The sequence below is a fragment of the Lissotriton vulgaris genome, chromosome 1_1, assembly GCF_964263255.1.
Source record: "Lissotriton vulgaris chromosome 1_1, aLisVul1.2, whole genome shotgun sequence".
In the NCBI taxonomy this organism is placed as follows: Eukaryota; Metazoa; Chordata; class Amphibia; order Caudata; family Salamandridae; genus Lissotriton; species Lissotriton vulgaris.
The window spans coordinates 128578118-128590687 of NC_141685.1; the positions used below are offsets into that span (position 1 = coordinate 128578118).

General features: G+C 48.5%; 1 protein-coding gene across 1 annotated transcript; it reads left to right on the forward strand.

Annotated features, from left to right (window-relative positions):
• Positions 1-1703: 1703 nt before the first annotated feature.
• Positions 1704-12008, forward strand: LOC147737755 (uncharacterized). Its single transcript, XM_086953882.1, has 2 exons — positions 1704-3093; positions 11836-12008. The coding sequence occupies exons 1-2, from the start codon at positions 1704-1706 to the stop codon at positions 12006-12008; spliced, it is 1563 nt and encodes a 520-aa protein (XP_086810008.1).
• The last annotated feature ends 562 nt before the right edge of the window (positions 12009-12570 follow it).

A 12570-nucleotide genomic window follows, 5' to 3' on the forward strand; every position in this document is an offset into this window, starting at 1 on the left:
ATGACTTTAATTTCTGCCTTTGGGATTCTATGTTACAACTCCATAGGGTACAGGTATCCTTTGTGAGCTTAATAAAATGTTGAAAATTCTACAAATCCTTACTCCTACATCCAAGTATTTTCAGGCTACCATTCTACACTCTGCTCTGTCAGAAGAATAGCTCAACATTTTCAAAATTCTGCAATTCTGTATTGATTTGGCATGTAAATTATTTTTGGAGAAATTTACATGTATTAACTATTTAATTTTAATACTATAGGTGATTGAAATTATGGACGAAAAAAGCACGATTTACCACCAGGCAACTGAATGTTAGTGCCATAAGAAGGATTATTCTGAAAAACTGAAGGACATCCAGCATTCTAAGTTTAATAAATTTCCGAAATCTAGGTGTGGCGAGGAAGTGGGAGCTGAGGAAAGTACTATACCTGTAAGTGAAGTCTCTAATTTTGCATTTCATTAACCCAGAGCAAAGTCATACCTGTGCACACAGCATCAGAAATAATGCCAGAAAGACCAATCACAGCATCCTCATCTGAAATATTATCAGAAAGACAAATTGCCTCAGCATGACAGCATAACGTTCATCTAAAGCATCATATAATCCCAGAGAGGAAGGACACACTGCATAAAAGAAAGATATAACAAAAGGTTTCTTCTGCAGACCATCAAAGAAAAGACACTAAAGAAGACACCGAAGCTGACACGCTAACAACCAAAAGATTGGAAAATCACCTCTGTTCAACAACAGTTTTTAACCAGTTATGCAAGTTTGAGACCATCTGCCTCAGGATATAACACCTCGATCCACTCTGCTCACTCTTGCGAAAACCTTAAAAATTCACCACTTTATTGTGTTCTTGACCATCTCAGATTGTTTCCTTTTTATTATGTACTGTTCTGTAATTCTATGTAAATCGCCTCAACATTATCTGTTGTGCAGGAGTGATATGTAAAACTGATTAAATGAGCACAGTTGCGCTATAGGTAATGTAAATAAATCCTCGTCTTCAGAACTACAAACCTTAACCTTACACCAAACATAGAAAGGGTAAAAGGAACTGATGTTCTGCGACTCATGATCCACAATAGTACTGTGCACGTTCTAACGCCCTCAGTTACGGCCATTACAAAGTGCAAAAAGGTACTTCTCAGTTTAATCATTAAATATCAGACTAACACCTTATCACTGCATTGCTAAGAACCTATACAAATAGATTTGAGAAAAACTTCAGTCACAAAATAAGTTGCTGCCGGAGAGGCTATTACCTAAGGACTATTATCTGCTAGAAACATTTCAACAGGTGTTACAGGGCTGCATCCAGACATATTTTGCTCAATTCAAGTGTTAAGAAGATTACACACAATTTCTTTTTGAGATAAGTGCTGAACATTATCTAAACAAGCCCGACTCTAAAATCAGGTTCACTCTTACTGTGGCATATAAGCAAGAGAAAAGTAGAGATATTAACTCTAGGAACACAATTGATAAAAGCACGGGCTGTGAGAACAAATTCAGTGTTCAAACCCGTCTCAATCAAAGCAAAATAACCCAAGTTGGGGAAAAAAGTTACCTGTGCCAACAAAGATTCAACCATAAATCTCATCTCACTGAATTTGAGAGAATGCTCACTGGGTAAAACCAATCTCAGTGCAAAGTATGCCAAAAAAGTTTCAGGCGTAAATCTTATCTCAATGAGCATATGAGAATCCACACTGGGGAAAAACCTTATCAGTGCTCTGAATGCCAGAAAAAGTTTAGTTTCAAACCTAGTCTAAATCTACATGCATTAACCCACTCTGTGGAAAAACCTTACCAGTGCCCTGAATGCCAGAAATGTCTCAGTGACCAAAACAGTCTCACTCGACATATAAGAACCCACACTGGGGATAAACCTTATCAGTGCACGGATTGCCAGAAATGTTTCATTGGGAAAAACAGTCTCACTCAGCATAGAAGAACCCACACTGGGGATAAACCTTTTCAGTGCTCTGAATGCCAGAAATGTTTCAGTTACAAAAGCAGACTCATTGAACATACAAGAATCCACACTGGGGAAAACCCTTATCAGTGCTCTGAATGCCCAAAACATTTCAAACTTAAATCACTTCTAACTGCACATGTGAGATTCCACACTGGGGAAAAACCTTATCAGTGCTCTGAATGCCAGGAAAGGTTTTGTAACAAACAACGTCTTTCTCAACATGCAATAACCCATTCTGTGGAACATCCTTATCAGTGCTTTGAATGCCAGAAATGTTTCAGTGTAAAACGTAATCTCACACGGCATACAAAGATCCACACTGGGGCCAAACGTTATCAGTGCTCTGAATGCCACAAATGTTTCAGTGACAAAAACTGTCTCACTCGGCATACAAGAACTCACACTGGGGAAAAACCTTATCAGTGCTCTGAATGCCAGAAAGGTTTCATTGACAAAAACAGTCTCACTCATCATATAAGATCCCACACTGGAGAGAAACCTTTTCAGTGCTCTGAATGCCAGAAATGTTTCAGTTACAAATGCAAACTCATTGAACATACAAGAATCCACACTGGGGAAAAACCTTTTCAGTGCTCTGAATGCCAGAAAAGATTTTTTAACAAACAAAGTCTTTCTCAACATGCAATAACCCATTCTGTGGAACAACCTTATCAATGCTCTGAATGCCAGAAATGTTTCAGTCTAAAAAGTACTCTCACACGGCATACAAAGATCCACACTGGGGAAAAACCTTATCAGTGCTCTGAATGCCAGAAATGTTTCATTGACAAAAGAACTCTTTCTCAACATACAATAACCCACACTGGGGAAAAACCTTATCCATGCTCTGAATGTCAGAAATGTTTCAGAGACAAACTCAGTCTCACTCAACATATAAGAACCCACACTGGGGAAAAACCTTATCAGTGCTCTGAATGCCCAAAAGATTTCACACTTAAATCACTTCTAACTGGGCATATGAGATTCCACACTGGGGAAAAACCTTATCAGTGCTCTGAATGCGACAAATGTTTCAGGGTAAAAAGCAATCTCACTCAGCATATAAGAACCCACACTAGGGAAAATCAGTGCTCTGAATGCCAAAAATGTTTCGGCCAAAAACACAATCTCATTATTCATATAAGAACCCACACTGGGGAAAAACCATATCAGTGCTCCAAATGCCAAAAATGTTTCAGCCTTAAATGTAATCTCACTAAACATATGAGACTCCATACTGGAGAAGAAAATTATCAGTGCTCTAATTGTCAGAAAAGATTCAGGGGTAGAGATAATTTCAAGCGCCATAAGAAAACACACCATCAAAATATTTTAGTGCCAGAAAAGCATCAGTTTTAAACACAATCTCACTCTACATGAGCAGACGCACACAGGAAAAACACATTACCAATGCTGTGAATGCCAGAAATTCCTATCTGATAGGCACAGCCTCACTAACCATAAGCGGTTCTCCATATTGATGAAAAACCTTATGAGTGTTCTGAATGCCAGAAAAGCTGCAGAGAAAAACGCTATCTCACCATGAGAAACTCCACACTGGAGAAAATCCTTATGCCAAAAAAGCAAGGCAGAATCTGAAAGAAACACGATAGTGTTAGATTCCTTACCTTAGAATTACCCCCAGGTGTCAGACTGGATACGGAAAGTTTTTCGTCAGCAGTACCCCTGCACGTCGGTAGGCGTCGTCTGCGGCTCCGTGTCCGTCGTTGGTGTTGTGATTGCCGGAATGATGTCGCTGGAGTACTTAGACGCCGCCATCGCGCGCTGACGTCGTGCCAGCTAGCGCAGATCCGGAAAGAGCACGTACCTTTAGTCATTTTTTTACTAACTTTTTGGACAGTTTTGTCTATCTTTGTCGACTCGACTCGACTCCTGGTGCCAGTAGGGATGCCCGGTTTCAAGCTGTGTGATGCCTATCACCGACTGATGTCTGTTACCGACCCACTCCGCCGGTGTCCCTACAGTTTGGGGGGCGACCACGATGACAAGTCGTGCCCCGACTGCCGGGCCTTGACGTCGAAGGCTAGGCGGGAGTGTTCCCGTAAGCTCATCGAGATCCGGCAGTCGACTCTGTGTCGCTCGAGGTCCCAGTCGGGGAGGAAGTCGAGGAACTTATCGGAGTCATCACTGATCATCCGGATCCAAGTCCTCGCACTCGGGTAAGTCGAGGCATGTCAAAAAGAAGCAGTGTTGCTCTTCGGAGTCTCCTCGCCACTCACGCGGCTCAGGAGTCTCATCCTGTCCCACACCCTCCGGTCCCTGGACTCAATATGACTCCGGGCGATATTAGAGACTTCCTTGTTGCCAAGAGGACTCTCTTCCCGCCGTCGACACCTGCCGGCGCGGCTTCGGGCCCGCTGGTCCGACTGGGAGTCCTAACTTTCTGGCGGCTTCGGCCCGCTGCCGTCGGCAACTTCGATCTCGGCATGCAGGACCCCGTGGGATCCAGGCCTGTATCCCGGTCGATGCCAGTTGACCTTATGACTCCTCCGCTGGTGCTGACCCCGGCGCCATCCCCGGCCAACACCGTCCCTGGTTTTAGCCCCAGTCCCGGTTCGGCGTCGGAGCAGCGCGTCTCCGACGTCGATGGGTAAGCCCTTCACCTATGACCCGGCTCTGTCATTTATGCAAGTGTGGCTCACTGGTTAGAGGAGGCAGACCCTGAAGCAGAGGTCAGACCCGGGACCAGGGTTCAATTCCTGACGAGGCAGGGTCTTGAGCCCAAATGTCCACAGACTCGACAATTCTCGCTTCGGTGCCTACTCGAATCACGGGTTCACACTCTGCAACTCTGGGCAATAGCTTGCTTAATTCCACTACGGCCCCCCCGCGGCGGGATGCCTGGCTCTCACCTTGGGGATGCCCAGTAGGGGTTATCTCACAGGAAAAAGCCAGGACGGGTTCCCAAAGCAAGCGCCTTGAGGCCTATCGGTGATAAGGCGCTATATAAGAACCTTTGACATTTGACATGCCTGTTAATCAGGACACGGATCAAGGGGAGGACTGGAAGGGGTCTGAGGACCCTCTGGCACAGCAGTGCCAGTTAAGTCAGGACTGGACAGATGAGCTGGGGGATGCCATTGGTCTAGACACTTCGCCTGACACTGGTTTTCTCTCTCCTCCCTCCGTGACTACGGAGGAGGGGGCTACTTATGCTGTGGTGTTGCGCAGGGCGGCCAAGGCCTTAGCCCTTGAGCTCCCTGCAGTAGCGTGAGGACTAACTTCCTCACAGAGGTGCTTCAACCGCCAGTCAGCTCTACGAAGCCTCTGCTGCCGTTTATTGAGGCCCTCACTGACTTTCTGATAGGCACTTGGTCCAAGCCCTCCACAGTTCTCCCTGTGGATCAGTACGTGGACCGACGACAACGCCGGGCTCCGGTCGACCCCTGCTTTCTGTCCACCCACTCCACCCCGAGAGTCTGGTTATCCAGGCCTCCACGTCCCAGACCGCATTCCCGACCGCTCCGCCGGATCAGGAATCCAAAAGGTTAGATCAGTTTGGCAAGAAACTGTTCTTCTCGGTCAGCCTAGGATTGCGGTCCATTAATACTGCATGCCTTTGGGCTGTTAAACCCACTCTCTGTGGGATACGTTGGCGGACGTGCTGCCCCAGTGTCCGGCGGAGGCCCAGACATGGCTCGCCCAGGCTGTCGCTGATGGCCGAGACGCAGCACGGTATTCCATCCGATGTGGACTTGACACCACGGGCTCGCTGGGCAGAGCAAATTCAACGACTGTGGCGATTAGTCATCACGTCTGGCTGAGGTCCGCCAGTTTTTCAGGGGATGTCCAGAACACACTCATGGACATGCCCTTTGATGGCCGGGTCCTCTTTGGCGACAAAGCAGATAGCGAGCTTGAGCGCTTTAAGGACTTCAGGGCTATGGCCAAGTCCTTGGGCCTGTCGGGCCAGCGCCAGCAAACTTCTACGTTTGTGCAGTCTCACGCGGTCGCGGACGTGCTACCCGCCGTGGCGAAGCAGGGGGTCAGTCCACATCAGCTTCTGCCTCAAAGCCTTCCTAGTCCGAGCTTTCAGGCTCATTCCACGCCAGTCGGAGGCAGGGTTTGCCATCACATACTCCACTGGCGTTCCATCACTTCGGTCAGGTGGGTGCTGCAAATCATCCAAAGGGGCTACTCCCTCCCCTTTGAGGCGACCCCTCCAGCCATGCCACCACAGTACCATGTCGGGGGATCACTTGCAACTTCTGCGAGAGGAAGTTACGGCCCTCTTGGCCAAGGGGGCCATCGAGCGCGTTCCTGGTCCAGAAGTAGGACGTGGTTGTTATTCCCACTACTTTCTGGTTCCAAAGAAGGGCAAAGGAGGGCTGTGCTCTATCTTGGACCTCAGGACCGTCAACGGCTTCTTCCTGAAGGAGAAGTTCAAGATGCTGACTTTAGCTCAGGTTCTGGCTGCTGTAGACCCTGGAGACTGGATGGTAGTGTTGGACTTGCAGGACACCTATTTCCATATTCATGTCCTGCTGGCCCACCGGCGTTACATGCGGTTCATGGTAGGCCACGAGCACTTTCAGTTTACTGTGCTCCCCTTCGACCTTACCAGTGCCCCCCGGGTGTTCACTAAAGTGACGGCTGTGGTTGCAGCTCATCTGCGCAGATTAGGGGTTGCAGTCTTCCCCTAACTCGACCACTGGTTGTTGAAGGCGGGCTCGCCCCAGACAGTCGTCTTCCACCTCGAGAGTACGGCCGGCCTCCTGCACTCGCTGGGGTTCTCCATCAACGTGCCGAAGTCACACCTGAGTCCCTCTCAGAAGATCCTCTTCATCAGAGCGGTTCTACACTCGGCGCAGTTTTGGGTGTATCCTCCCGAGCAGCGGGTTTGGGATATTCAGGCTCTGTTTCCAATCTTTCAGCCTTTATTCAGAGTTTCGGTCAGAATGACCCTGCGGCTCCTGGGGCTGATGGCCTCCTGCATCCTGCTAGTACATCACGCCAGGTGGCGGATGCGGGCTCTCCAGTGGGACCTGAGGCTGTGGATCCTCTCTCTGCCCCTCTTTCAGATGTTTTCCTCTTTCTTCTTTCTGTCGCCCAGCAGGGCTCTGTCCTGGGCACTATCAAGGACTATCTTTCGGCCATTTCAGGCTTCTTGTGGCTTCCTGGTCAGCCTTCTATTTTCAAGTTCCTTGTTGTAAATAGATTCTTGAAAGGCATCACGCACATGTTTTCTCCTGTTCCTTTCGTGATGCCTCAATGGGACTTGAATCTGGTTCTTACCTTTTTGATGTGCGCTCCCTTTGAGCCACTTCATAATTGCCCTTTTCGTCTTCTGACCCTAAAAACTGCTTTCCTGGTTGCCATCACCTCGGCCAGAAGAGTGAGTGAGCTCCAGGCTCTTAGCCTGCTTTCCTCTCTGTCCATCCAGACAAAGTTGTTCTGAGGACTCGTCCTTCTTTTCTACCCAAGGTGGTTACTGCCTTTCACATCGGACAGACCATTACCATGCCCACCATCTTTCCGCCTCCACATCCCTCGAAAGAGGAAGAGAGGCTCCACCGTGTGGACCTAAAACATGCGCTCTCCTTTTACCTGAACCGCACACAACAGTTCCAGGTGGACGACCAACTCTTTGTTGGCTACATGGGAGCTAAGAAGGGACAGGCAGTGCACAAGCGGACCATCTCTCGTGGGTCGTTTTGTGCATCAAGATCTGTTATTCCTTGGCTAAAAAGGAACCTCTTCTAGGGCTGCGTGCCCATTCCACTCGGGCTACAGCGGCTACTACTGCTTTGAGACGGGGAGTCCCTTGTAGGACATTTGTCAGGCAGCTACGTGGGCCTCGCTGCACACGTTTGCCAAGCATTACTGCCTGGAGAGCCAAGGCCGGAGAGACTTCTTCTTTTGCCGTCTGTTCTCCAGGACTTCGTGGTGTGATTTTGGTTCGCAGACCCACCACCTGGGTTTGTATTGCTGGGGTATCTATTCTAAGGTAAGGAATCTAACACTAACGTGTTTCTTTCAGATGCACAATTTACTTACCATTGGTAACGATATATCTTTAAGAAACATTAGTTAGTGTTAGATTCCTTACTGCCCCACCCATCCTCCCCATTTCTGCGAACCGATATCTAGGGTTCCGGAATTTCCCTTTTCAAGGCCCTAGTTTAAGGGAACCAGTGTCGGTTTCTTGCATGGCTCTGCGTTCCTGGCGCAGAAAGCTATGTACAGAACTGACGTCAGCGAGGGTGGCGTCTGGGTACTCCAGTGACGTCATTTCGGTGATCTCGATGACGGACGCGGAGCCGCAGACGACGCTTACCGACAAGCAGGGGTACTGCTCACGAAAGTCAAATTCCACCAAGCAGTTCCAGCGCCTGTTCGTCGTACCAAACAACTGCAACCAATGAATCCTGGGCTCGCTGTCAAACAAGTTCAAGTGTGACTCCTGATGAGACCATCGCCATTGTGAGAAGCTGCTCCAGCCCTCCTGTGATGGTGGGCCGGAAGACCTTCACCGCCAAGTGAAATGCTCGCAACTCCAACAGCTTGATGTGGAGTTGGGTATCTGCCGCTGACGAGGGTTCCCTAATCTCTGTCTCCCATATTGCCTTCCCATCCCATTCCAGACGAGATACATGCTTCCCTGTGCCAGAAGTAGGTCGTGGTTGCTATTCCCATTACTTCTTGGTACCCAAGAAGGACAAAGGCCTGCGTCCTATCTTAGACCTCAGGGACATCAACCGGCTTCTCCGGAAGGAGAAGTTCAAGATGTTAACCTTGGCTCAGGTCTTGTCTGCTCTCGACCCTGGAGATTTGATGGTAGCGTTGGACTTGCAGGACACTTACTTTCACATCCCCGTCTTGCCTGCCCACTGGCGCTAGCTACGGTTCATGGTAGGCCACAAGCTTTTTCAGATTACCACACTCCCCTTTGGCCTTACTAGCGCCCCTAGGGTGTTCATGAAAGTGATGGCGGTGGTCGCAGCTCATGTGCGCAGATCAGGGGTTCCAGTCTTCCCCTATCTCGATGACTGGCTGTTGAAGGCAGGCTCACTGAGGCTGTCGTCTCCCACCTCCAGACTACAGCGGACTTCCTGCATTTGCTGGGGTTCACAGTTAACGTGCAAAAGTCGCACCTGATTCCCTCCCATAAGTCCTTTGAATCAGAGCGGTTCTGGCACAGCGCAGTTTTGGGTCTATCCTCCGGAGCAGCGAGTCCAGGATATTCAGACTAGGATACTGAAGTTTCAGCATCCATCCCGGTTTTCTGTGAGAATGACCTTGAGGTTGCTGGACCTCATGGCCTCCTGCATCCAGCTGGTGGATCATGCCAGATGGCATATACGGGCTCTGCAGTGGGACCTGAAGGTCCAGTGGGCGCAGCACCAGGGGAATCTTTCCGTTGACGTTCAGATCTCGGAGGGGACTGCAAGTCAGTTGCAGTGATGGCTCATGAACCAGGATTGGGTCAACGGCAGATCCCTCTCCCTTCCTCAACCTGAGTTCACAGTAGTGACGTATGCTTCACTCCTGGGATGGGCCGGCCATATGGGAGAGGCGGAGATCAGAGACATCTGGTCTCCGGCGGAGTCCAGGCACCACATCAACCTTCTGGAGCTCTGGGCGATTCATCTTGCACTGAAGGCATTCCTTCCTTCTGTTAAAGGAAGAGTTGTGCAGGTGTTCACGTACAACACCACCACCATGTGGTACTGCAAGAAACAGGACAGTGTGAGGTTGTGGACCCTATGTCAAGAGGCGCTTCGCCTTTGGACATGGCTGGAACATCAGGCCATATCTCTGGTGGTTCAACAACTAGCAGGTTCACTGAACGCCAGGATGGACAAACTCAGTGCCTCATGGATCACAAATGGCATCTTCGCTCAAAGGTGGTGCAAGGTCTCTTTCAGCAGTGGAGAGAGCCTTGGTTAGATCTATTCGAGAGAGCACGCAATGTCAGCAGTTCTGCGTGTTAGAGTTTCCAAGGCGGCTCTCAATCGTCTACCCTTTCCGTCGCGAGTGGAGTTGTGCCTGTACCACTTCTGCCAAGATTGCTGAAGAAGATCAAACGCGACAGGTCCCAAGTCATTCTTGTGGCTCCTGACTGGGCACGAAGAGTCTGGTACCCCGAGCTCTTGAGCATGGCCATCGATCCTATTGTTATCAGATTTCTGAAGTGCATTACTCCTCTCTTTCCTCCTTCTTCTTTCGTAATGCCCCAGTGGAACTTGAATCTTTTCCTCACTTATCTTATGTGTGCTCCCTTTGAGCCCCTATATAATCGTCCACTTTGCCTCATTGGAAGATTGCTTTTTTGCTTGCCATCACCTCTGCTCACAGGGTGAGTGATCTTCAGGCTCATCTTCCAGACCTCCCTTTCTTGCTGTCCATCCGGACAAAGTAGTCCTCCATATAAGCCCTCTTTTCTGCCCAAAGTGATTGCCTCTTTCCACATAGGTCTCACCATCGCATTGCCTACCTTCTTCCCACCCCTGCACCCTTCCAAAGAGGAGGGGGAGATTCCACTGTCAGGACCCAAAACGTGCGCTGTCTATCTACATTGACCGCACTAATGACTTCCGGGTGGACGATCAACTCTTTACGGATCATGTGTGCACCAAGAAAGGTCGGGCAGTGCACAAAGATACCATCTCTCGATGGGTCGTCCTATGCATTAAGATCTGTTATTCTTTGGCTAAAATGAAACCTCCAGTAGGACTGCGCACCCACTCAACCAGGGCAAGGGCAGCCACTACTGCTTTGGGACGTGGAGTTCCGCTGGTTGACATCTGCCACACAGCCATGTGGGCATCCCTGCACAAATTTACTGTGCATTACTGCCTGGACAGCCAAGTCCGGAGAGATGGCTTTTTCGGCCATTCTGTTCTCCAGGACTTCTTGGTGTGAACTTAGTTCGCAGACCCTCCTACGGGGTTGGAATTGCTGGGGTATCTATTCTAGGGTATGTAATCTATAACTAATAGTCTCTTTCAGATGAACTAGTTACCTTCGGTAATGATGTATCTGTAAGAGACATATATTAGTTATAGATGCCTTACCGCCCCACCCATCCTCCCCATTCTGCACACTGACTTGTAGGGATAGGGATTCCCTTGCAGGTCCCTAGTTTTCTGCACCAATGGCCAGTGTCTGGCATGGGTCTGCGCTTCTGGCATTGAACGTTGTGTCAAAACTGTGGTTAGCGCTCAGGACCGGTGTCTAAGTAGACACTGCGGCGTCATCCCGGCGACCACATCGCCGATGACGGACGCGGAGTCGGCCGATGCCACCTACCGACACGCAGGGGTACTGCTAAGAAAAAATTTCTTTGGATCCAGTCTGACGCCTGGGGGTAATTGTAAGATCAGGAATCTATAACTAATATATGTCTCTTACAGATGCATCATTACCGAAGTTAAGTAACTTGTTCGTTTTGTGCCTGCCAGGTATGGTGCATCAATTGAGGGCAGATAATGAACAACATTAAGATATAAAGAAAACTGGGTGGGTGCCAGGGCACAGCCTTGGTGAACACCTTAATTGATAGGAAATCGTTCAGTCACCTGGCCCTGGATTCTCCAGCGAACCTGGGCATAATCGTGGATATCTTCTACCTGAAGCCTGTCTGAAAGGAAGATACGTTGGCCATAGCAGCAGTCCATTCCTCAATCTTGCTCAAGAGCAATTGGGCAGAAATTTTCTCCGCACAGTTGATCGAGCTGATAAGCCTGTAATTGGCTGGATGGAATCTATCCCCCTTCTTATATAACGGGACGACGTCCGCTCCCTTCCAAGAGTCTGGTACCGGGGCACCACTGATAATGGCATTAGTTAAGAAAAGGTTATACTAAGACAATTAATCTCTTTCTAGACAAAGGATATATGCTGCAATGCTGTCTAATCCTGGAGCTCTACCTCTGGTTATTGCATCCAGAGCTGAGGATGTCGGCCAGGTTAAGCAAACTGCCACGTTTAGTTATAGAGTTGTCTGTTTACACAGTCCTCAGCACAGTGTCTGGCTCATTAAATGGAGTTACTGAATAAAGATTGTAGAAATGATCTTCCCAGGTCTGGGGAGAAATTTTATTTTGCAGAGGGGAAGCAGAGACTTTGAGAAGTTGGCCTGATATATGATGTTCACTAGTTCTAGTGACCACCTTGTATCATTCCAAACAACCCTTATGGTGATTGGTTGTAAGTCAACCTTATAGACCAGCTATCCTATTGGTAGCATGGACAAAGCAGTCTTAGGCTAAACTCTTTTGGCATGTGAAGCCGGCTGTATTACCATATGTAACCCCTTGAACAACAAGTGAAAGGACGCCACACAGGATATATATTGAAAATATATATGTATTTATTTACTACAAATGGCCCCCTGAACTCTTTATGAGCACAGAAGCAAACACGTTAAAACAATTCAATTGATAAGTATACAAAGTTGCACAAAATATGGATAGGCCCGGGTGGCCCCTAAAACCATATACTAAAGAAGTGGTATAAGTACCACAAGTCGAAAGGACGTAAGGCCTAGGGCCTTGGGAATCGCTGGGGCTACGAGGATCTAACTAAGGTTAGGAACTAGGAGCCCCACGGGATCTGGTTT

Coding starts and splice junctions, on each gene's coding strand:
- LOC147737755 (XM_086953882.1), top strand. CDS start 1,704: ATGAGAATCCACACTGGGGAAAAACCTTATCAGTGCTCTGAATGCCAG. Junction 3,094..11,835: donor GTGCTCTGAATGCCAAAAAT/GTTTCGGCCAAA, acceptor ATCTCTTTCTAG/ACAAAGGATATATGCTGCAA.